The sequence below is a fragment of the Cavia porcellus genome, unplaced genomic scaffold, assembly GCF_034190915.1.
Source record: "Cavia porcellus strain 051 isolate PalLab524CR breed Dunkin Hartley unplaced genomic scaffold, mCavPor4.1 scaffold_1, whole genome shotgun sequence".
In the NCBI taxonomy this organism is placed as follows: Eukaryota; Metazoa; Chordata; class Mammalia; order Rodentia; family Caviidae; genus Cavia; species Cavia porcellus.
In genome coordinates, this window is record NW_026947484.1 from 42,672,880 (window position 1) to 42,698,495 (window position 25,616).

At 34.6% G+C, this 25,616-nt stretch overlaps 1 protein-coding gene across 2 annotated transcripts in view; it reads right to left on the reverse strand.

The window, feature by feature from the left end:
• The window catches only part of Mdga2 (MAM domain containing glycosylphosphatidylinositol anchor 2), an 839,948-nt gene that overhangs the window by 361,821 nt on the left and 452,511 nt on the right, over window positions 1-25,616 (reverse strand). For both annotated transcript variants that reach the window (XM_063247142.1, XM_063247137.1), the window contains exon 4: window positions 17,124-17,320. In XM_063247142.1, the coding sequence (XP_063103212.1) occupies window positions 17,124-17,320 (197 nt within the window). The remainder of the gene's footprint in view (window positions 1-17,123; window positions 17,321-25,616) is intronic.

The window sequence follows — 25,616 nt, forward strand, 5'->3', positions numbered from 1 at the left end:
AATAAAGTTTTTAAAAAAGAAATATAAATGACAAATAAATAAAAGTATACATATATAAACATGTATATATAAGGAAATAACATAATTAAATATTTTATATATAGTTATCCATAATAGTTATATGTAATTATCTTTCATAATTCTAAAACAAAATAACTACTATTCTTTTTCAAAGTTTTTAAAATATAGAATGGATATTCTAGAAGAAGTCATACAGTTACAGTGATTCTTAAATATATAAATAGATGAACAGTATCACTTATAATATTAAATGATAAAAGTTTCTTTATTCAGCATAGAGTTAATTATACTCCATTAAATCTTCTCTTTCCATTGACAAATTACTGTTTAATTTATATTTTCTTTTTTCTTTTATTTAAAGAGAAACAAACAAAAAGTACATGGAGAAAAAAGGGTAGAAATAATACAGAATTACAGTAAAATAAAAGGTAATAAATCAGTTGATAAGTTACATATTGTCATCTTAGAAATAGTTGCTCGGGTTACAAAATTAAATGTGTAAAGTGACATTCAAATAGTAACACTGCCAACAGTTCTGCTCAATGATCAAACAAAAACTTAGTAATATGGTTATCAGTCCTACACACTTGTTTTTATATTAAAGAGGGTAAGATTAAACATATCAAAACAGAACAAAACAGTTCAAAAAGAAACAATTTAAAGAAATACAGATTTCAAAGCAAGTCCACTGGAGATCTTCACTGTTTATCTAATTGTCTCTAGTTTCTTATCAAATAGTTGTCCCCGTCTTCATGCACATTAAATACATACTGCATATTACAAAACTAATCAAATCATTACAGGATGATGAAGGCTTTTTAGGTCTTCAAGATCTGACATTGGGGAAGACAATAATCACTACCATAGTGCCTCTCATTCTCTTCATAGTAGCTGTCCTTATCTTTACATATGCTGAAACTGAATTTAAGAGACTAGACTAATATCACTCTGAACAGTGAATAATAGTATTGCCACAGAATTAGCAATGGGTTTTTTAGTGTCTCTTCTTCACAATATCTGTTCATTGCATCTTGCATTATGTAATCTGTTCGCATAAATAGTTTAAAAAATCTTCCCATGTGTGAATTTCTACATGTGTATCTATCCTCTCTGTATTATAGGGAAAAACAAATCATAACAAGACAGCAAAACAAATTTCTAGAAAAACATGCAATTGAAAAAGACACATAAGACCACAATATTAGTGACCTACCGTAGTTACTATTCCTTCTCTTGTTATTTTCAATAGACTTGTCCACATCATCAGGCTTAATATAGGTAAGCATAGTATTGCATAGCTATTTTTATAAAAACACAACTTTAAAAACATTGTAGGACTTGAGAGCTGTTAATAATTGAAACCGGTATGGATACTTTTTACATCTTGTCATCTTCAGAGTAGTTGCCTCTACTTTTAGGGTTGATACTATCAAGCATACCAAATTCAAATAAAATCAGCCAAGGCAAAACCAAGGTCCAATGAATTGGATTCAAATAAGATCAGTCATAGTAAGACAATGTAAGTAATACAGGGTTTCAGTTTAAGTTAATAGGAAATTACGGATAGTCATCATGGTATAACCTGCTATTTTTGGGTCAGAGGTCTGTGTCCTCAAATCTTATATGAGTGGACAGACCAGAACAAATTAAATTCAAGCTAAACAGAGTGATAAGACTACTGTGACTTTTAAATCCTGATACACTATTAACAATGACCTCTGCCTTTTTTATATAGTGTATCAAAGCTATCTATACTAAAGGTTATAGTTTACCATCTCTGCCTCATGTCTGCTACTCCACTTTACTGCTATAATTTGTCCACCTTTCTTCCTCATTTCGCTGTCTGCCCTGTTCATTGAGGCCTCTCTGTCACTGTTGCTGGAATCCTGGTATCCCTTCCTCTCTCTCTCTGGAATGTCCTTTAGCACTCTCTGTAGGGTTGCGTTGGTGGCCATGAACTCCCACAGTTCCTCCTTGTCTTGGAAACATCTTATTTCTCCATTAATTTTGAGAGACAGTTTTTCTGGGTATATCAGTCTTGGTTGCAAATTATTTTCTTTCACAGCTTAGAATATTTCTCCCAAGGCCCTTCTCAATTTGAGAGTTTGTGTTGATAAGTCTGTTGCTATTTTGATAATTTTCCTATTGTAGGTTATCTGCTTCTTTTCCCTGGCTGCTTTTAGTATTCCATTCTTTGGTGGATTTCTGGAATCTTGATTATTATATGTCTGGCTATAGATCTGTTTTGGTTGTAGGTACCTGGAGTTCTGTATGCCTCATTTATCTGCATATCATTACTTTTTCATATACTTGGGAAGTTTTCCTTTAATATATCTGTGAATATTCTTTGTAGTTCATTTTTGGTTGCTCCTGCTTCCTTGCTCACATGTTGTATTCTTAAGTTATGTATCCTTTTGTCATCTTTTAGCCTTTGAATTGTTTCTTTCCAGTTCCTCATTTTTAAGGTCTTTTCTTTCACAATCATATATCATAAATCTCTCTTCAAGTTTCAAAAGTCTAACTTTAGTTTCTGTCAAGGCATTTTGCCAGTGTTCAATGGAGTTTTTAGTTTCCTGGTAATTTCTTTGGATCGGTTTCATGTATTCTAGCTTATGTTTAAATTCTTATTCAGAAGCTTCTCTTTCTTTTCTGATTTCCTCCGTTCTTTCATCTGTGTTCTCTTGGGAGGGGCTTATCATTTCTTTAATTAATCTCTTTATATCTTGCCTTGCTTGGATCAGAAGTACAGTTTTAAATTTGTCTATGAGGTCATGAAGGTATTTCTTTATTTTGACTGATGCTGTGGCTGGTATTAGATGGTTACTGTGCTGGTTCTCTTCTGTGTTACTCCTCCTGGGCTTATTTTCTCATGTTTGGCAGTTGGAGATTTTTAAAAAAATTTCTATCTCTTGTCATGTTTCTGGTTTCTTTCAGACTAGTATTGCTTAGGGCCTTTCCAAAGCGTGCTGACTTGAGTTTTTGCTGCCCTCCCGAATTTGCTGTTATCTGATGTAGGTAGGGATGCAGGGATGGTGCAGGCTAGACTCCAGCCTCTGTGCCAGTCCATTTGCAAATTAGGCTGTACCTTGTGGATGTCACAGTGTTGGGACTATTTTGTATCTGCTTATTGGGCCACAACCAGAGGCATGGTTCAACCCCAGCATATCCTGTCAGTTCTCTCTGTGTCAGAAGTAGCTGACTAATGTCACTGCAGCACAGGGATCTGCCCAAATCCCAGCTGTCCTCTACCACACCTCTTTGTACCAGAAGCGACTATCTAATGTCACCTTGGCACCAGGTCTGCCCAATTCCAAGATGTCCTCCACCAGACCTCTCTGTGTCTCTGATGCAGCCATGGTAATGGGCTCTGCCCAATTTCAAGACGTCCTCCAGCCAGCGACAGCAGCCGCAGAACCCAATCCCGAGTACTCACTGAGACTCAGTGCAGATCTTCCTCTTGGGTCCACTGCACATTGCACTGCTTGTCTTTACTGTGTTCCCAGCACAGCACAGATTGGTAAGAAAACTGCATGGTGTCTAGCTTTGGCGCTTTAGACCTTCTCGCAGTCTCCTCCAATGCAGCCAGCCTTGCTGCTTCGTGGGGTCCCAGGTCTCAATTTCCAGCAGTCACCAAAAGCCAACAGAGCTTTTCGTCTTGGATCCACTGGTCAATGTGCCACATTAAGGGTGTGGGATTTCCAACTCCCATCATTTGCAGCTGTGGTTTCAGCACAACCTTAAATCCTCTGACCGCACCTAGTACAGCGTGGAATGGGGCTCAGAGAGTACAGTGGGCTTTAGCTCTCAATCTGTGCTTTTTGTTCCTTTTCTCAGGTTTATTTTTCCATTAGGTTACCACCTTGGTTAATAAGAATCATTATCCATTCATCTGACCCTCTCCATGTTATCATATTCTAGCATCTAATATGATTTCTCCACCGATTCTCTGCCCAATCCCCTAGCAAGCTGCGATTTTTGAAACTCCCTTAATTTATATTTTCTATATACTAATTTTTAATAGTCTACTGAAACTCTACTAAATAACATAATTAATGATGCTATATTTAAAAATTCAATAAATCTTTCCTGCTATGTGCCTATATATCTCTGATTTTAAATATTTTACACTATTTTTGCTAGATTTAAAGTCCTTCATGTATAGGTTATTATTTTGTAATAATTTGAATGTTTTGGGCTGATTTATTTATTTATTTTGAAAAAAATAAAACCAAATAAAAATGAAAACATAATGGGGTCATTCAAAACAAAAGGATGGACAAAGTATATCATTTAAAACCACAATGCAAGGTGATCTACAATGGTTACTATGATGTCTCTTGTCATCTTCAACAGAATTGCCCGTATCATCAGGTACAATAAAATTGAATGTAGTAGTACAGAACAAAATCAATAAAAGCAAAGCTTTGGAGACTTTAAAGCACTTCAAAAGCAGGTAATAGTATCCTAGTGAATCTTACCATCTTCGGAGTAGTTGCCTATACTCTCAGACTTGATACTATCAAACATAACAGATTCGAATAAAATCAGTCAAGACAAGACTGTGATCTAACAAACCAGATTCAAATAAGATCAGTCATAATAACATGCTGTCAGTAATACAGGGTTTCAGATTAAGTTAATAGGAGATTAGAGATGGTTATCATAGTATATCCTGCTATTTTTGGAAAGCTGTCTGTGCCCTCAAATCTAGTACAAGTAGACAGACTGGAACAGAATATAACCAGACTAAACAGAATGATGAGAACAATGTGGGTTTTAAATCACTATACAATATTAACAATGTTCTCTTCCCTTTTTAGACAATTCCTCCCCTTTCACTTTCACAGTGTGCATTGTACATTTTATACCCCATTAACTCCTTTATTTTTAGATTAGGGATGTAATTCTCTATTTATCCAGGTGGTTCTGAACATTTTTACCCCTGAGTTTGATCTTAAGTTGTATTCCTTTACTTACAAAAGCCTTAAGGTTTTCCTTCTTTATTTGCTGAGTAGTTCTCCATTGCACAAAATTGTCATGTCTTTTCAACCTGCCTGAAACTATTGGGTGAACTACCCCTATTTTTCTCTGGTTCCCTGTCACATAGAGCATTATTTCCTCAGTTTTCACTTCTAGTATATAAATCCTCTTTCAGGTTGACTATATTTCCTACACAAAGAATCTCGATGGACCTTATGTCCTGATCTATTCTGCCTGTGTTTCTTATGGTTAGTGTATCAAGGTCATCTATGTTAATGATTATAGTCAACCTTCTGTGTCCCATCTCTGCTATGCTATTTTTCTGCCATTGGTTGTCTACTTTTCCCCTTCATCCCACTGTCTGCCCCATTCAGTGAGTCTACTCTGTTCTGAAACAATGGTCTTTTTTTTGCTCTCTAGAATGTCCTTCATTTTTTTTTTTTCTTTTTTTGGGTAGGGTGGATTGGTAGTTACGAACTGCCCCAGTTTCTCTTTGTCGTGAAAGCATTTTGTTTCTCCATTAAATTTGAGAGATAGTTTTTCAGGGTACCTCAATCTGAGTTGGAGGTTATTTTCTTTCAGGACATTTGATGGTTTGTGCCAAGAAGTCTGTCACAATTCTGATGGGTTTTCCTTTATAGGTGATTTGTTTCTTTTCTCTGACAGCTTTTAATAATTTGTTCTTGTGTTGAATTTATGGGATCTCGATTATTATATGTCTGGCTTTAGATCTGTTTTGGTTATAGCTGGCTGACTTCTGTATACCTTATATATCTGAGTATCATTTCCTTTTCCTGTGCTTGGGAAGTTTTCCTTAATTATTTCTGTGAATAGCCTTTGTATTTCATTTGTGTCTATCCCTGCTTCTTCATTCACATTTTTTATTCTTAAGTTATAGATCTTCTTGTTATCTTCTAGACTTTGTATTGTTACTTCCTGGTTCCTTGTTATTTTTAAGAGATCTTTCCTTTCACGATCACACATTGCAAACCTGTTTTCAAGATTTGATAGTTATCTTTAGTTTCTTTCAAGAAGTTTTGCTTTCAATGGAGTTTTTAATTTCTTGGTAATCTCTAAATCTGTTTCATGTTTTGTAGATTTTTTTTTAATATTCTTTGTCGAAGGTTTTCCTCCTTTTTCTGTGATCCTCCATTCTTCCATCTGTGTCTTCTTGAGAGGTGCTTACCATTTCTTTTTTTTTTTTTTTTTTTTTTTTTTTCTTTTTCCTTTTTATCAGTACCAGGGATTGAACTCACGACTGCCTGCTTGCAAGGCAGGCACTTATGCTGCTGAGCTAAATCCCCAGACCCTTGCCATTTCTTTTATTAATCTTCTTATATCTTTCTTTGCTTGTATTAGCATTTTAGTTCTGAGTTCTTCTATAATGTCATAAAGATATTTCTTTTCATCAGCTGATGCTGCTTCTAATACTTCAGGTATTCTGTCCTCAGTCTCTTCTGTGTTTATCTTTCCTGGACTGATATTATTTGGGTTGGAGACTTTCTTTTGTTTCTTTCTCTTGTCATGTTTCTGATTTCTTCCAGAAAAGTGCATAGTAAAGGTTTCAGGCCCTTTCTGTATTGGTTGTTACTACTCTAAAGTGTGCTGGCTAGGGATTTCTGCCTTCTCCAGTCTGCTGTTGACCAATGAGGTACACGTAGGGGTGGTGCAGGCTAGACCCTCCCCTCCGAGCCAGTCAACCACCGTTAGTGTGTGCCATGCAGATGGAACTCATTTAGGACAGCTTCAGGGACAACTTTGTCCCTGGCTATTAGAGGCAGGACCCAGTCCAAGCAGATCCCACCAATCTGCTCTGTGCCAGGAGCAGACAACTGAAGTCGCTACTTTCCAGGTTCAGGAGCATCTGCTGGATCCCAAAATGTCATCCAGCTGATCTGCCTCTCCCACGGGAGGACCGATTTCTGAACACGCACCCCATGCCAGCTCTGTTCTCTGTTGCAACATGTCCCCCTGCTGTGGTCCTCAGGCTCACCAACCCTCGACTTCACCTCAACAGTGAGTCCTCTGACTCCAGCAGCACCTAGTGCGCGGTGGGACCAGTTCCAGTGAGAATGCATCTGGCTCCAGCCTTTTGTCCACATTTTTCTCTCTCTTTTTTTTCCTCTTTCTTTTTCCTTAGTTTCTTCCTGGGTTGTGAGAAACCCTCTCCTTTGTCTGGTCTTCTCCATAATGTTAAATTCTAGTATCAGATCTGTTTCTCTCAGGGAGGCTCTTTACCTCACTACTTACCAATCTGCCATCTTCCCAGCTCTCCTTGGTTGAGTTCTATTTCATTTTTCGTTGGACAAATTTAACTGTGCAATCCTGTATTGATGTAATTCTGGTGGAATCTGATCTATTATTACAATACCATGTATCTTCCAGGTCTAGACAACTGATCAATCTCTATTTAAAGGCAAAAAAGACCGTACTGCCAAAATCAGCAATAACACTGTAATATGTTGCAGACGATCACACTTCTTCATGTCATTTTCATCACAATGTTTGCTAGTGATTGCACTCTCACACTTTTTCTTATTTCCTTCTTGATCACTTACAATAATCTATATTAGTATTCTGATTTTTTGCCAATTTTTTCAAAGTCATTTATAGACTCTTGTTTTTCCTGCATTACACACTCTCTTTCCACACATTTCACACGTTGCCAGCAAAAATAAAATTAGCTTGTCTTTTTTGTTTCTGTTTTTTTTTTTCTTCCCAGTTTGATGGATCTGTGCGTGACTCCCCCACCTCTCTGCCTGCACTTCGACCACCCCTCTCAGCTTCCTGACCTTGACACTTAACTGATGAGCATTTTCCCAGTAGGGCTTTGTGATTGAAATCAATCAGTGAGTTCACCACACTACTCCATCACTGACCTGCCACCTCCAATCAGTTTGCTTTTCAGATGTTGTAGCTTTTCAAAGGACAATCACCTTCATTCTCCCAATCATCCAAACTCAGAATTCATGTCATCATCCACTCTTCACTGTTCCCCGCCCCCAGTTCAATGAAAACAGTGCTTTTGACTCATAATTCTTTTTCTCCCAAAATAACCTTTCTTTTTCAATCCTCTAGACATGATCAGCTATTGACTCAATAAATATTGATCATTCACTTTGGGTGGTCATAGTATGAATTGAGCTAGAGAGGACTACAGCTTTCCTTTCTCAAATCATTCTGCATGCTGCACCTAGACTCACCTGATCACATTTATGAGCTATGAAATCCCAAGTCACACTTCTGATATGAAAAGCTACTTTTTTCATTATTTTTAATTTTTAAATTTGAGTTAGCACATTATCATTTTATTATTTATGGGGAGTCGATACACATGATTAACTCATGTTAATTCCTTTTATAACTCCTCCCAACCTCTCTTTCCCCTTTCCCTCTTCTTTTGGTTCTCTTCCCTTTTGCAAAAGATCTACCTCCTTATTTCTTAGTATCTATTTTTTTATTTTTCCTTTAAAATTTAGGTTTCTCAAAAAGAAACCATGAGATATTTAAGCTTATGTGTCTGATCTATTTCATTTAACATTAGCATTTTGGTCTTAAGATGCATCCAGATTTACACCAATGATTAGCAACTGTCATTTCTGAATCTATGTACACTAAGCAAAACCACTTTTTCCCTATTCTTCCTATAAATTCATTAATCCATTAAAGACAATTATTTTAAAGTGTCTTTTCTGCTTTGAACTATTTTTAAAAAATCCCTTTACACTATATAACTATTTCTGTTCCTATCTGAACTGATGTGTACTTTTAAAAAACGTCCTCTGTGAAGGCCACTCAGACCTCTTCAGTTAAAAGTAAATTATCCTTTCTGGGAGTACCTACTTAATTTTCATAGTACAGCATCTATTTATAGCTCACTGTTTAGTGTTTGGTTATAAAGAACTCTTGGAGCAAAGAGATTTGTTTCTTTCCTAAGATTTGTGAGCCTTTCTTAACTGTTACTTAAGAGATCTTTATTGCATAATAGGATATTTTAAAAATTTGACCTTTCTGTTCAACATATTCCCAAAGAAAAAATAATGCTGGCACAGAAAAAAAAATGTACAAAATTTAAAGTGTACCCAAAATTTTCAGCACAATTTATTGAAGATATAGTCTTTTCTATAATGTATGTTCCTAGTACCCTTGTTGAAAGTCAGTTAACTGTTGATATATGAATTTACTTCAAGGTTTTTTTATTGTGTTGATTGGTCTATGTGTTAGGTTTTATGGCAAAGTCATGTTGCTTTAATTAAAATAGCTTTGCAGTATATTTTGAGATATGGTAGTGTAATGTCTCTTGTTTTGTCACTTTTTTTCCAAGCATAGGCTAATTACATAAAGGTTTTGGTGGTACCATACAATATTTTAAATTATTCTTTCCTTTTCAGTGCTTTCTCTTTCATTTTCATAATATCTGCTGTACTTTTTGGACTTTATTTATCCTTTTTTATACTAGGAAGACAATATGATACTTATATTTGTGAGTTTGATTTATTTCACTTATGCTTGTGGTCTCTAGTTGTATCCATTTACCTATAAAAGTCTCACATTTATCCTTCTTTATAGCTGATTAGTACTCTATTGTGTAAAAATACCACATCTTGTTTATTTATTTCATGGTTGATGGACTTCTAGCTTGTTTCCAAAATTTAGCTGTTACAAATTGTGCTCATATAAACATGGGTGCACATATATCACTATGGCATAATGTTTTCAATTTTTCTGGGAAAATACTCAAAAAGGGAGTAGCTGGATTATATAGGACATCCAATCCTAGTTTTTTTGAGGAATATCCACACTGATTTCCTCAGTGGCTATACCAGTCTACACTTCAACAACAGTGGAGATAAAATTATGTATTATCATTGGTACTTTGACAGGGATTATATTATTTATATATCACTTTGAGTAGACTAGATATTCTCCCTGTCCATGAACATGAGATTGTTAATATATAATTTTATAGTGTACTTCAAGTTCTTTTGTTAATATCTTACAGTTTTAAATACAAAACACTCCTTCCTCTTCATTCCTAGGTATTTTTTTACCCATTGGAAATATGAATGCTTTTGGGACAATCCCTTGCTTTCTTGTTTTTACTGTAGTCTTCTGCTTGCTGTGAACTGATTCCACTATGTGATGCTTCTCTGCCATGCCACCCTACCTTAGAGTCAGCCCAGTATGAACTAAAACATCTACAGAGTATGAGCTAAATAAACCTTAAGCCCTTGTAACTTTGGGTGTTGGGTATTTTTTGTCTCAGCAGTGAGTAAGTTAACTAAGATAGGTATAAAGCAATGTTACTGATTTTTCATATCAATTTTATATCATACAATTATGACTGAATTCACATAGTTCTCATGGTTTTTTGGTGGAGTTTTTGAGGTTTGTCAATTTGTACACTATCATTGCAAACTCTGACAACTGAATTCTTCCTACTCAACTTGGCTGTCCTTTATTCTCATCTGTTGGCTATGAATTTCAGTGCTAAATTCAATGAAATACTGAAAGTTAAATATCATTATAGTCTTCCAGATATTAAATACGACATGTTCAGCTTTTCCTCAGTGTGAGCAGAGGGACTAGTATATAGGACCTTTATTTTTATTAAATTATTTATTTATAACCTAATGTGTTCAGAGTTTTAATCCTGAGGATATTTTGAATTTTTAAAAAAGGCTTATTCTGTATCAGTTGATATGGCATTTATGCTTTTGTCAATGTGGTGTGTCACATATATTGACTTGTATATGGTGAACCATTGTTATTCATCCTGAGATGAATTATCCTTGATGTTGGTGAATATTGTTGTTTATTTGAGAATCTCTACATCTACTTCATCAAGGATACATTTCCTTTTTACCCTTTTTTTTTTTTTTTTTTTTTTTTTTTAGTTTTGTGGCCAGGAATGCTGTTGGTATTCATTTTACTCAAAAGTAAATAATTTAAATTGGATAATAATATTAAGGTTTTGACACTTAAAAAGAAGTCATTCTGTCCTTTGAGATTATTCCTACCCTTTAAAGAAAAATCCAGTAAAGTCCAGTAAAATACAATATTTTGCATACACATACCCGACTTATTCTTGCAGTAGAACAGCAAAATGGACATAGAAGAAGGGCAGACTAAATTAAAAAAAAAAAAAGTCTAAAAGCATGATTTTCCAATCATTTATCTACCATAGGATTGGAGAATTGTTCTAGTTGAGTTGAGATAATTATTTCTTGTCAGAAAGTAGGTTACCAAAAATGCATGAACCTATAAGTAAACATACAAGATCAATTTATCTGCCATAAGAGGGACAAGTCTGAAAACGCCATTAAAAATGTAAATGATTACAGAAGGCATTATAAAATGATCTGAACCTCATCTACTTAATTCACTTCATTCATGAAATGGGGAAGAATGTTTAAAAAATATAAAGCATGTAACAAAAGATTACTAATATGTGTGTATGAATGTGTGTATATGTATGCTATCAAATGGTATGAATGTACATATGTAACTGTATTCTTGATTTAGATTTCACCATTTATAAATGCCTTATAATATAACATTAATTTATTTTGCTGATCACATGAATTTGGTATTCTCTGATGTTGGTAGTTTCTTTGTATGTGAATTTCTATGATTTGTTAAAAGGAATTTGAGTTGATTATTCTCTAATTGTATAATTAGTCTAATTATAACTAATTATGTAATTGATGTAAATATGTTCAGTCTTGTAATTAGTTGATGTAATTACAATACACAAGATGATGTCATGAATATCTTACAAAAGTCTTAGAAAAATGGTAATTGAATATGCAGTTTGTAAAATTTAAGTACATCTTCACTGAACAATTTCAAAATAATTTGCAACAACTTTATTTAAACTTCTAACTCTATTTCTTAAATAAAGAGAAAGCATGTCATACATTAGTAAGTGCACAAAAATGTTGACAGCCTTGTGATTAAAAAACACACATGAGTTCAATCAGTATTTCCATATTAATTTTTTAAAAATGGGAACCTTAAAAATATATTCGTTTAAGTTTATCATTATACTGTGAAATCAGCAAAGGTATGAAGCCTTCCAATTTACTCTTGTTGATGGTGGCTCTAATTTGGATTAAAATATATGCTAGCCTATGTCATTCAGTACTGAGTAGAGGTATAAATAGCATAATTATTCCACTTAGACTTATTAAATTCTGATTTCATGTCAGTCTCAGGAGCCCAAACCAACTTTATTCTGGAAATATAATCTACGAAAAGCTATAGACAAGATTTTGTTACTCACCAGGAATGCAAAACAAATATTCAATTCAAATTGATATAGTTATTAGCCAACTATGAATGATCATGGAAAACAGAGATCTCTCATTGTTTTAGAAATGATTTTTACTAAAAAATAAGACATTACCTTGAAATAGTATCATTAATAGTATCAGAAACCTAATATTCTTCAAAACATTGGATTTCTGACATCAAAAGACTACGCAGCCAAATGGTCTACCAGACAGACCCTGTACCCCTTCCAGGGTTCACAGCGTACTGTTCCCACACATACCAATCACTTTCCCAGCAATCACAGCCAGGAAAGACCTAGAGAGGTCATCTTCCTGGTCTACCATTTGCACATGCTAATGTTTTCACTTAAATGTGTTTTTCACTATTATGTACCTCTGTTTTGACAAACATTTTTCACTTTATATCACAATCACTGTCTACCATAAATTTTCACTTATACATCCATAAAATTAGGAGAGAAAGAGCCTTTCTATTAACTTTTATATCTTGTCAAAGATTTGCACATATCTTGTCAAAGATTTGCGCATATCTTTGAGGTGGTAGACCTCAGTTGTTTTAATTGGATCTTATTTACATTATAAAACCACCGGAGCCATGCACTAGAGCTCTATAGAGATAAACTGTTATTGAGGTGTTCTGCTATATGGGTTACACAAACCGTCCAAAGTGAATTCTGATATTTAATCTGCTGTGATAATATTAGCAAGTGAGACCTTTGAAAGGGGATGAGGCCAGGGAGAATGTGCCCTCAAGAATAGCTTAATGCCTTTTTCATAGGAATGGGTAATTCTAGAGTGGCTATGCTATAAAATAAGCCTTCTTCTGTGCTCCCTGGAATGTTATACGTTGTTAAGAAGACCCTCATCAGACCCTGACACCTTGATAATGGACTTCCCTGCTTCCAGAACCTTGATAAATAAATTTCTTTTCTTTATAAATTACTCAGTCTCTCCTGAGAGTGGCAAAAAATAAGACTAAGACATGTTCCAATTAATACAATACTAACATGGAAAGTGTTTTCTTTATGGTCTATGCACAGCAGTTGATGGGAAGAACAATTCAAGAAATCAATAACATTTAGAAATAAGATGTATATAAATATAAAAACTCTAGCATAAGAAACAAAGGAAACTGTACGCCATTCCTATCTCATTACAAAGTCATTATGAGGCAAACAAAATTCAATTGTTGGAAATAGTTCAAAGATACAACACAACATGCATTGTAAATCTGAAACAAATTTTATGTATGACACAAATAATTGAGCCTTTAATTCTACAACAAAATTGTGTATGGTTACTTGGAGAGTGTCGAGAAGTGTAATCTAATATGATGTCTTTGTAAATTAGAACCCACATAAAACTCATCACAGTTTGGAAATACATTCAAATGAATTCACTTAAAACACTATCCTCACTTTCATTTCCCTGTTTCTTTGGTGAGTGAAAGGGACCCAGTGACAGAGAGTGATTCAGGAGTTACCGGTAAAGTATAGTCAATTTTAAATATTTGGCAGCTAGTAATTCATTCAGACGTGAGTTAAACACTGTTCAAGTTGAAAGGGAAGATTAGGTTTCTATAATAATTAGTGAGTTCATGTTCAAACATACAAATCAAATGATTTGATAGTTTTACTCTAGGAGAAAAATATAAAGGTGGTTGTGGGAAACAGGAAACTATGGAAGGAAGGGATGCTATTTCATAAGTGACTTAGAGGGGAAGATCTTCAGAGGAGAAGATTCCTCATTATTAAGATTCCTGCCTTGTTATTTAAGCAAAAGACACTGGGGGGAAAGAGCCACCAAATCAGACCCTAGAAACAGATTTGGTCCTTTCTAGGGATGGTGTGATCAAAACTGTGCAGCAAGCTTTAGAAAACTGGATGTGAAAGAGAGAGAGAGAGAGACAGAGAGACAGAGACAGAGGGACAGAGAGAAACACAGAGACAGAGAGACAGAAGAGAGAGAGAGAGAGAGAGAGAGAGAGAGAGAGAGAGAGAGAGAGAGGTTGAACATTATGCGGACAGGCATATTATCAGCTTTCTCCTTAACACTGAGTAATGGAATGAATGGTTAAAGCAGGAAAATATATTGGATCAGATTTATATCAGTAAGTAATCAATTTGGACAGTTGGAGATTTCTTAATAAATCATGACCACTTAGGCGCCTGTTGCAATAGTCTATAAAAATGTTGGAAGATGCATGCCCTTATGGATGAAATTCATAAATCTCAGGCCCATGTAGTATATCAACATGTACACTGTGAAAAAATCATTAATAATACCTTATTTTTTAAAAAGCCGAAATTGTATATGGTGATGGGAATCCAATTTGTCATATGTTGATGTCTGAATTTTTTTATCAGTTTGGTCTACACAATATATTTAGTAAAAACATTAAATATACATGGGTATAAACTATGCTAAAAGTACTTCTTGTTCCAACATGACCTTGAGGACAAATACGTAACCAACTCAAAGAGATAAGCAGCGTAACTAACAGAAGTGATAAAAGGAAAAACAAGCTTTCTAAAATATAAGAACCAAAATTGCATTGTCCTGACAAATGTTAACTACAGATATATAATTCAGAACCCAGAATTGCAAGAAACATTTGTTTCTCAAGTATTTCTTAAGAGAATTAACTCAGACTGTCCAAATGTCAGGAACCAGTACAGGGAAAGATAAAGTACATGTTATGGTAGCATAGTAAAGACAGATATGAAAATAAAAGGAGGTATTAGAATGAGAATATTCAAATTTAAAAAGTTGTTTTCCATTTAAAAATGGGAAGAAAGTGGCCAAGGATTTAGCTCAGTGGCATAAGCATCTGCCTGGCAAGTGCAAGGGTGTGAGTTTGATTCCCAGTACCAAAAACGAAAAAAAAGCAACAAATAAGAGAAAATAGAAGTTACTCTTGAAAGACAGATTCAATAACTTATAAAATAGTTTGAAAACTCATAAAGGATGATATCTGAAAATTCCTTACATGAAAAGAGAAATTCAAAGAGATGAATGAGAAGCTCTATTTTGCTTACTTAATAGCTTTCAAAAAAAGTCTTCATTATTTTGATACCATAAAATATTCCTCTAAAGTCGGATAAGACCCATATGTTCATTTCCAAGTAACAAGATACAACTGCAGCTAGGAAAAATCCATACAGTGAAAGAAGTTTAGGCTTACCTGCAGGTCTAAAATCCTATAGGAAAATATGTTTTCTAAGTTTTAACATTTCTATGTTTAAATTAATTAATCATAGTAGTATTCAAATACATAGATAGGGGATTATTTACTTGATAATGATTTTTAAGAAGCAATTTTAACTGGAAATCATTTTAATAAAAGTAGAAAAATGAACTGCAATAGTGCAGAATATATGAGGAGACCTCAGGCCTCCTGTTGGTAGATAATGGTTGATGTCTCTGTGGCTGGAGGTAAGAGGATCAAAGGCTTCATTACTGTATAAAATAATATGACTATTAACACCTGCGTGAAGGCAAGTGTTTAGAGGTTTCTAGTTTGGCAAGTAACAACCTGCCAAAGCAGTGCGCTTTTGAAAAAAATTAAAGAATACATAATTTTACTTTATAATATGTGGCAAAATGTGGAACTGTATGTCACATGTGGAGATGTAACTGTACTTCCACAGTTAACAGACAGTGATTGACATTTAATCCGAAAGAGACCATGTCTTAGTTTATTATATAAAGAAATGTATTTTATAAGGAAGAATATAATCTTGGGAAATTCACAAGATCAGGATAACTATTTTCATAGTGTTTATGTCTGAAAGCTGTGATAATCATCAAAATGTTGAAGTAGAATATTTGTAATATTTGAATTTTGTGTGTGTGTGTGTCTCTAGTTATAGAAATATTTCTCAAAACTACATACAATATGATCAGATTTTTGTTTATCTGGTAGTCTATATAATTTTCATTAATTTTAAGTTATGGTCATAATTCATTTTTCCTTAGACAAGTCTCATTATGAGTTCAGCTGGTTTTGAGCTTACTAAGTAGCCAAGGATGACCTTAAATATTTAGCAGTCCTCCTGCCTCAGCTTCCCAAGTGCTGAGATTATAAGTACGGCTCCTGTGCCCAGCTTATAAGTCTTTTAAACATCTGTCCAAATAACATTTTTCCGCTTTAAAATTTCTTTGTTAATTAAGATCTCTGCTCAGAAAAACTCATATCTTTCAAATATTGCCACAAATTTCAATGTCATTCCCTAAAATTAATTCCTCATTCTCAATAGAATATACAGTAGTATTTTTATCACGTTTGTTCCATAATAATGCATTATACTTTCATGTTAACATAATTATGGCTTTATTTTGAAGCTAAGTGAAAAAATTTTAAAAGGTAATTAAAGAAATTTTTTCCTAAAACCAAAGCTAAATAATTTCCAGATTCTTTTGTTCTCTTAAAAATCATTTACCATTGCAAACTTAGAGCTTATAACAACTCCTTTATGAAATAGTTTCCACTGAAACCAAATTGATCAGTTAAATGTACAATTACTTACTTTAAGGGCATGTCTATGGATACAGAAATACAAATTAGAATATGTTAAATTAAAAGACACTTTTGAAAGATAATACTTTAAATTTCTCACATAATGAGAAAGGTCATCCTTTATGCTTATGTCTTCAGATCTTTCCATCGGGCAAATTTTTTGTTTCAAAGTACCAGATTTGGAAAAATGATATTATAATATGAACCAGAGAAATTAAAAGAAATAATAATATAGCTATGATTTTATTGCTTCAATTAGGAAAATATTCAGGTAGAATGGCTTAGAATTACTACACTTTAACACTTACCTGCGTAAAGAAGGGTTCATAAATCTCAACTCCTTTATCTGACCCTTGTAGTAACACTTCCTGCCCACGTCTCCAGCTATACCGAACAGGTGGATTGGAATTGGCAACACACCGCAGGAACACTGTTCTCTCATAGTAAAACTGCTCCTTAGCTTCACCTATACTTTGATGAACAGTTACTACAGGGTCATCCAAATCTAGAAGGAAAAGAAATAACTGAGTGTCAATGTTACGAACTGTGTGGCTTTCAAAGCACCTTACTCATAGAGCATGGACTGATGATGCATATTCCTTATTGATTGCATTGCTTATCACTGGGTCCTTTATTTTCATTGAACTTACTGAATTCATTTTCAAAGAAAGTTCCAGTGACAAGAATAAACACTATCATTTCTGCAGATCTATATGTGTTGAAAGGAAACAAATGACCTTGCACATTCAAACTCCTTGTTAATAGTGATTTACAAATGTTTCATGAGAATGACCAGCATTCAAATCACTCATTTAGAAGGCTTTAGGCCAAAAAATGAACCAGAGAAATCAAAAGTGACAGAAAATAAGCATTTTGTAACTCAATTGACTCTTTTTCTTAATGTACTTAATATTCTGTTTTCTCATAGTAAAACTGTTCACTTACTAATAATCAATATATTTAATTGATTTTTAGTAACTGCTCACTTACTAATAACTAATATATTTTACATTTGAGAGAATTATGCGTATGATTATATTCTGGTAAAATATGACCTTGAAGGGAGTTAAATTTTACCCTGATCTAAGATTTTACATCTTAGATTAGGTTTGCTAACTTGATATGTGCTAACAGAAGACACTATTAAAAGGCATTGATATTTCTATTGCTGAGTACTAGAAAAAATATGTGGCATTATATATATATATATATATGGATTATCCACCATAGTATTTAGCATATTCTGAGAAAAAACTTATTTGTAAATATCTTGTTCATGTGCTTATTGTGTCAAAAGCTCATCTCTATCTTTGCAGTAAAAAATAGCCAAGTACAATATGCAAATGAATCAAGGACAAATGTTACTGAGCCGAATTTCCAGTAAACCTATAAAATAAACACAGGCACTCCGAGACAAGTGTGGCTAATGTGTCCTTGTTTCCCAGCCCCAGTTAGAGCATAAGAGAAGAAATGAAGAAGTTACTTGCCTTAGACAACAGCAAGCCCAGTCTCATGGGCTACTATGAATCCATAAACACTTACTTATCGTGATGTTAACACTTGCTAGCTTCACTCTTGCTCTTTTAGCTTTATAATGACCAAAAGTGATTTAACTTTGTGACCTTCAATTCTCTTATCAGTAAAATGGAAGTAGTCTTGGTACTATCTTACTCAGGTACTATATTATTCAGTTTGAGCTTTACATGAAACAACCCATATAGCCCTCGGTATGTAGTAAATGCCCAACAGAAGTTAGTTGTCATTACTAATGTTAGTTATCATGATGGTCTCATTTAAGTAACTTCAGCTGATTCTATGTCTTCTTACAATTATCTCAGCAATTCATAAGGCATTCTGCTCTCATTATAACTAGGTCACTTGCCCATTTGTGCAGGCTATCAAATGCTTCCACATGACAAGCACTTTCATGTGAAAACTGGAAAAAAAGCTACGACATTTATATAGACTTAAGAGTAATGAATTGTGTGAGGATTTGCCAGTCTATGTATTTAAAAGGCATTGTTCCTCAGAAAAGATTCTCTTTAATGTAGAAAATAACAAAAAGCCAACAAAACCAGTGAAGTAATAGCTGTCCTGAGGAATCAAAGTAGAGAATTTTCACATCTTTTTAAAAAGTATTTTTTAATGTGAATTGCTTGACAGTCCTACTTTGATTTCTAGTTTTGTAACATTATGAAGTATTTTTTTTCTTCTTCCAACATTAGAATCTTTTCACAGCTACCTCAAAGGCCTCTAATTTTAGTAGTGCAAATTTACAGAACAACTGCTTCTTTTTGATAAAATTTAATGAACTTTCATTTAAACTTTATTAATTGTTCAGGGATATATATATATATATATATATATATATATATATATATATGCTGTCTGGTCTTAATAAATTGAAATATTTGGAGATTCTAGTATTACTATCATAAACGTTTACAAATGTATCACATTTTCACTCATTTAGGGATTAGCTTTTCTTATATAAATTCCATAGGAGTTTAACTGAATTTCAATGAATTGAAAAACTTGACTGTAAACTTATTGTAAAAAAAATACAATTTTCTTTTTTGTAAAATTCTCTGTCTTTTAATCATTGGCTCTTTTTCAGAAGATATAAGCTGCAATCGGTTATAAAAAACAACATCCTGAAACCAAAAAAAGCTTAGGAATGCAGTGGTTGGTGGGTAATCAATGAGCTGATTTTACAATGGTGACCATCCTTGGTGGTGAAATTAATAGTTTTATACCTCCTAGTACCAATGTATGACGTATTCCTAGCTCTTTTCTTGTTAGGTGATGGGGTTAGCAGGTTTAATCCGAAATAGACTTAAGTTTAAATCTCTGGCTAAACTTGCTATTCTCTGGTCTAGATGAGTTTTAGGTCATTGGCCTTGTGAGAATCTCACCCTGTAACAAAGATTATTGTACATTCTATAGGCTGTGTTATCTGCCATATTCATACATTTAAGAATTTCTACTTCATGAAATTCTCAAGTGAATTTTTTCTCTTTAAGAATTAAAAACTAACAGGCTTGAACAAGTGTACACAAGTAAAATACTTGCAGAGCTAGAAAAATATTTTTTTCAGGGAAGTTATACTAGTTGTATACATGTATACATATGTTTATATATACACAAACATATATATCACATATCATTTTAATGTATTTTATATATTCCACAATCCCCAAGTGTATTAAAATATGCATATTTATCTTAAGTCAGATTTATGAGGACAGATGTCCTGAAAGATGTGTGTGCAGCAAGTATTAGGTCAACTGAGGGGGGAGTGAAGGAGAGAGGATTGAGATGGGAGGGGCTGAATTATACTGTAGCTGTGACATGGGTCTCAGTAGCTTTGGAGAAATTTTGGAGCTGTGATGTCCTCTCAGAGATGTCCTTTCCCCAGGCAAGGTGTCTAAGTGTTTGTGTGCCAGGAAGCAGCTAGTCAATTTGCACTGCTTCTCACCCATGACATTGGAAAGCCCTGATTTCATTTGGCTTGGGGAAATCTGTAGAAAGGGAATGAGCTGCTAGAGGAAGGCACGCTTTGTTCTTGAGGACGGGATGAGCTTGGTAACTAGAGCAGTTACTCAGATCCAGTTGTTAGAGTTGATCCTTCTATGTGGGAAAACTAATCCAGGATTCTGGCTACTTTCCTTGCCTCAGAAAATTTTCAAAAAGGATAGCTGCAGGATGGTATTCATCATTTCCTGTGCCATTACTGTTTGTATCTTGGGCTAGTATACCTTGTTAAGATATAGGCAACTTGCCCAGTGGTGCTAGCAGAGAAATTTGAGATCTTGGTCGTCATACCCTTTCAGGTCGTGGTTGATACACTGGTCTGTTTACCAACAAAACTGGCAGAGAGATCACCAAGAGATGACCCACAGATCACGTAAGTATTAAACACATTCTTTACTACCTAATGATGTAAGAACACCTCAAACTCCTGCAGAACATACAGACTAGCGACTGCTGCCATGACAGTGACTCTTCCTATCTGCTGTTTCCTGACACAGGAAACTAAGGAGCTGCATAACATTCGTGCTTAAAGGTTAATGGGGCTTTTGCTGTGTCACTTTATAAAAGCTATTTTCCTTTCTGGGAACTGAGCTCTCTAAACTGGCAAAGCCCAGAGATGCGGGAAGAGAAGTGTAGATTTCCCAAGTGGGTCATTGGAGGAGAGGGTAGTAAGTGAGGTCACTACTTGATTCTTAGACCTATGTATTTTACAGAAAAATAGAGCAATAACGATCATTGATTTAGGATTAAACTGCATCCTAGTGCATAGAGTCTTCTCCTCACTGGTTGTTATTTCTACAAGACTCATCTTCCTTTTCAAAAGACGATCTAATCATAGTAATAAGTTGGAATTTTTAGTTGATCGGTATATGTTATGACAAGATAATCCTAAAATAAGTTGCCCAGTGCAGAATCCTAGATATCTGTGTCAGCTTGGGCCCTGTGTTGACAGTCCTCCAAATGTTTCAGTAGTGCATGTCTATACAAGTAATTGGATGCAGAATCCTACAGAAAGAACTCATAGATTCATTATCATATATACTCAAAAGATGTTGCAGGATTCTTTCCAGGGATTCAGTTTCCCTTTGCTGAATGAGTTCAATGTCTAAACACTGCCTCAGGTTAGAAATTGGGAAGTGTCATGAATTTTTATTAGATAGCCCTTTCCAGTTTCTTGATCATGCATATTTGATTTACTTCTTTTCTGTAGATTCCGCAGTATTTTGGTGGCTGTCCCCAGGAATGATGTGTTCTGTTAACTATCTCCACAGACCTGTGTAAGTTTAGAGTCCTGGATGCAATCAAACTAGTTGCTCACTAAGATAATTGTGAGAACTAAACACTGTAACTACACCTTTGTGATTCTGAGTTCCTGTCATTGCCACTACTCTCAAAAGTTAAATTCTGTAACACTGTCTCTGGCCCTTCAACATTGGCCTATGGAAGTCACCACGGAGTCTCTAAGGATGCCTGAAACAGGCATCCTAATGGATCTAGTCAATAAGATGTCCTTCAACTTTTGTGTAGAATAAAATGAGCTATTTCTTGATTGACCAAATATACTTACTTTAGCATATCTATGTCATTGAATCTTCTGAGTTTTAAACTGTCTACTCAAGTTCTGGCATTTATACCTTATTAGTAGGAACCACTACTTTTTAAGACTTCTAACAGTCAAAACCATTAGATTTTGCATCAAACTAAAGTGTTCCCTTATCCTCTTATGCTCCATCCTCACTTTATCTCATTCATCATTCCCAATGTTTTCCAGTTTTATTTTCCATTCCATTTAATCCGTCAGCTCAGAATCCAGTTCCATACATACTATCCTAAGTTCTACCAGTAAATACTGGCTGCAGTCCCTTTGGAACAAGTCTTCTACTAGAGCTAACAATTCCATTGTGTCATAGCATTTCTGTTGGCTTTATGCATCGGACCAGTGGCTAGAATGCAGGTGGAGATCGTATCCTGAGGATAAGTGTTAGCTCAAAGGGAAAGCATTTCTATACCATTTAAAGCAAGATAAGAATGATACTCTCTGATTGGGAGGAACAGGTCATTAAATAGGGCCAGAAGGTTTAGGGAGATCTGAAATTTCAAGTTGTTTGAAGTCAACCCATAGGTATCCCATTCCTATGGACAGGACTCTATTTTCCCCATCTAGGGTTCAGACTCCAGCTTAGTAGAGGAAGCAAGTTTCCTGAATCTCTGTTACTTTTCTGTAAGTCCCGTTACATTTTTCTAAAGAGTTCTTAATCTTATCATCCTCAAAAATGATTAATTACACTCCCCCTTTCATCTGTTTGTCCACCACATAAATGGAACCCAGAAGAAATCAACTGATTCCTTTGTTCTTTTAATTATTACTTTCCCCCCAAATTACTCAGAAGCCTGGATATTGACCCACTCTACACATCCTTTCTTGGGACTCTTTTTCACTGCAGGTGAAGGTTTTAACAATTCATTACTATAACATTCAAGGGCTGTGTGTGCTCTGCTTGTCATTAAAGGAGGATTCAGTACCAGTCAGTTGGTTAGCCGATTGCATATCTAGAATTTTATTTTCACAGCAAGTCCTCAAACTATCTAGAATGGACTTTTTGGAAAACTGATTCTTGGATGAACATGTGCATTTAGGAAATATATTAAATATTGTCCTTGGGGTCAAATGCTATGATATTGCACAAAGCAAAGCAAAACAAAAAAACCCAAAAAGTTGGCCTAAGTATTGAGAAGAATTAAACTGTAAGCCATTACGAACAAAGGCCCCACATAAACTGTACAGAGCTCCTGAACTGAGAACACTTCAGAAATTTTCTATTGAAATTTCTTTCAAAGGACAACAATGTGTTGTTGTCCTCCAACTATGGAGGATTTATTCTTGTGAAGACACTCAACCCTGGATGAAGTGGCTTTTATTGAAAAAGAATAACTTTATAAGAGGGACTCACTTAAAATTTCATATGTTCTAACACCTCCACGATTTGCACAATGCACCAGCTACACAACTGTATCCCAGGATCTTGATATTACTACTTACAATTTTCTTCAGTCTTTACATAAGGATATTTCAAGGAACATCAGCTCTCTTTGTTTAAAAGTCAATTTTATATATATATGGCCTTGATGATATTATAAATCTATACTGAATTATTTTCTGTTATTGCTAATATTATATTGGCATTTAAGAATTTATGTATTCTAATTTGATAGGCTAGATGGGTGAAATAAAAGAATTCTGGAAATTATATTCACTGACATAGACAAAATATTCTGCAAAGTAAAGAGAATGAGATTTTTTTTTATTTAAATGCAGCCAAACTTTTAATTTTAATGTTTTCAAAGTGATATAATCCCTGAATATGTTATTTGATATTTGTCTTAAATATTTTTAACAGCATAACTCACAGTTTTAATGATTGACCTAACAATGGTAGGGTAAATGTTCCATGACAATCTGAACTTTCCCCACAGTTCCTCTTTGTAGGCCTAGAAGAATTATCTACTTGCCTAGTTCTGTTTCACAAAGAATTTATGAGTTCCTGTAGGACTGCAACATGTAGACACTTAAGACACAGCATACACATTTCCAGCTAACAGTTATGGCCTAATATTTATTAAGTATGTATATTGAATCTAATTTTTTAGGAGAAACTTCATGAATGCCAGCTATCTTCATCTATATATCTTTTAGAATCTTCTTGGAAGTTGTGTCACAAAGAGATTAATTTTCTAGCTTACATGTAGCAATACTATAATCATTTTAGGTTAATGTTTTGGTGTACATTAGTTATATGCATAGTTTTTTATATCTATAATATGCTAGGCATGATGTCAACTATTTAGTTTATAAGTAGCATGTAATTCATGAGCCAATATAAAAAAAGAAAGATAAGTAGTATGTTAAAACACAGTGTGGTTAGATAAAGGAATCTATGAAGATGTTAGCCAAACTTGACAAAATAGAAAGGACTGTAAAAAGATTATATGTGAAATAAACTCTGAATTATGAAGAGTAAGCTAGGTGATTAGTGGATAGTAGCATTTGTCAAGTGCTGACATGCCAAGAAAATCCAGATAATGTACACTTAGGATGCCAGAGAAGTCAGGGAGCCAGGAAGCAGTAGTTTCACAGGATGTTGGAGGAATAAAACAGATGAAATGATTAGTAGTAGCACCATAGTTGATAAAGAAAATTAGCCTCATTGTGTTATTTTTTCGAAAAGACTTCATTTTAGAAAGACCGCAGTGGTTTATTTCTAGATGAGAATTATGGAAGTGACAAAAGTAGTCTCAAGATTAATAGCAGTGACTGTAATAATGGAGATAACAGTAATAAACAATTTAAAATAAAGACGGGCAGGAGAGATGGGTTCAATGAAGTAAACTGGGCAACTGAATAGATGAAGTTCTGATAGAAAGGCAGGACATAAGAGGTCTTAGGAGCTGGCATTAGCAGGTGGGTAGCTATGTAGCTATGTCTTTCACTGACACATGAAGTGTCAAATGAGATCTGTTATCTGGCCATCAGCTGGAGATAAGACAGGCCTTGTGAAGGTGAGAAAGTCACAGTTCCATGTGGATCAGGCTTACAGTCAAGCATCTGTGAGTCCTCCAGCCTCATGGACATGACCTGGAGCCAGAATGAGACGTCTGGGCTACAGATACGGATTTGGAATTCATCAGCATGCTGCACGCAGAACGGACTGCTCAAAGACTATACAGAGCGTAAGAAGGAAAAAAAAAAAAAAACCAAACAGGGAGTGAGCCCTGGATAATACCTTGTGCAGTCGAAAAGAAGGGATAACTTTGAAAAAGATAGTGCAAAAAATGATGGGAGAGGCAGAGTACAAACAAATCAGTAATCAACCAAAGAAGTTCTAAGGGTACTTTCACAGCCACGAAGGGCTCGGAATGCAGAATAAAGGATGAAACAAAGTTATGGTTAAGAACAGAACTGCAAAGTGACTTTCAATTTGGCAAGAAATAGGTCATCAGTGTCCTTTGCCAGTGATATTGTTTCAGATTGAAAGTAAGGGAAAACCTGATGAGATAAATGGGAATAATCCTTTCAAACATCTTGGCTCCCACAAGAAGGTTAGATCCAAGGAGCCTCCCTTTGTTTTGTCCTTGCATTGTTTTTCCCTACACTAAGAAATGCAAATTGAATCCCAGCTGGAGAACAGTCAGTTTGTAAACAAAATAAAACAGAAAAGTTGTCAGTGATTGAAATAGCTACATTTTAATACATAATTAACCACAAATTA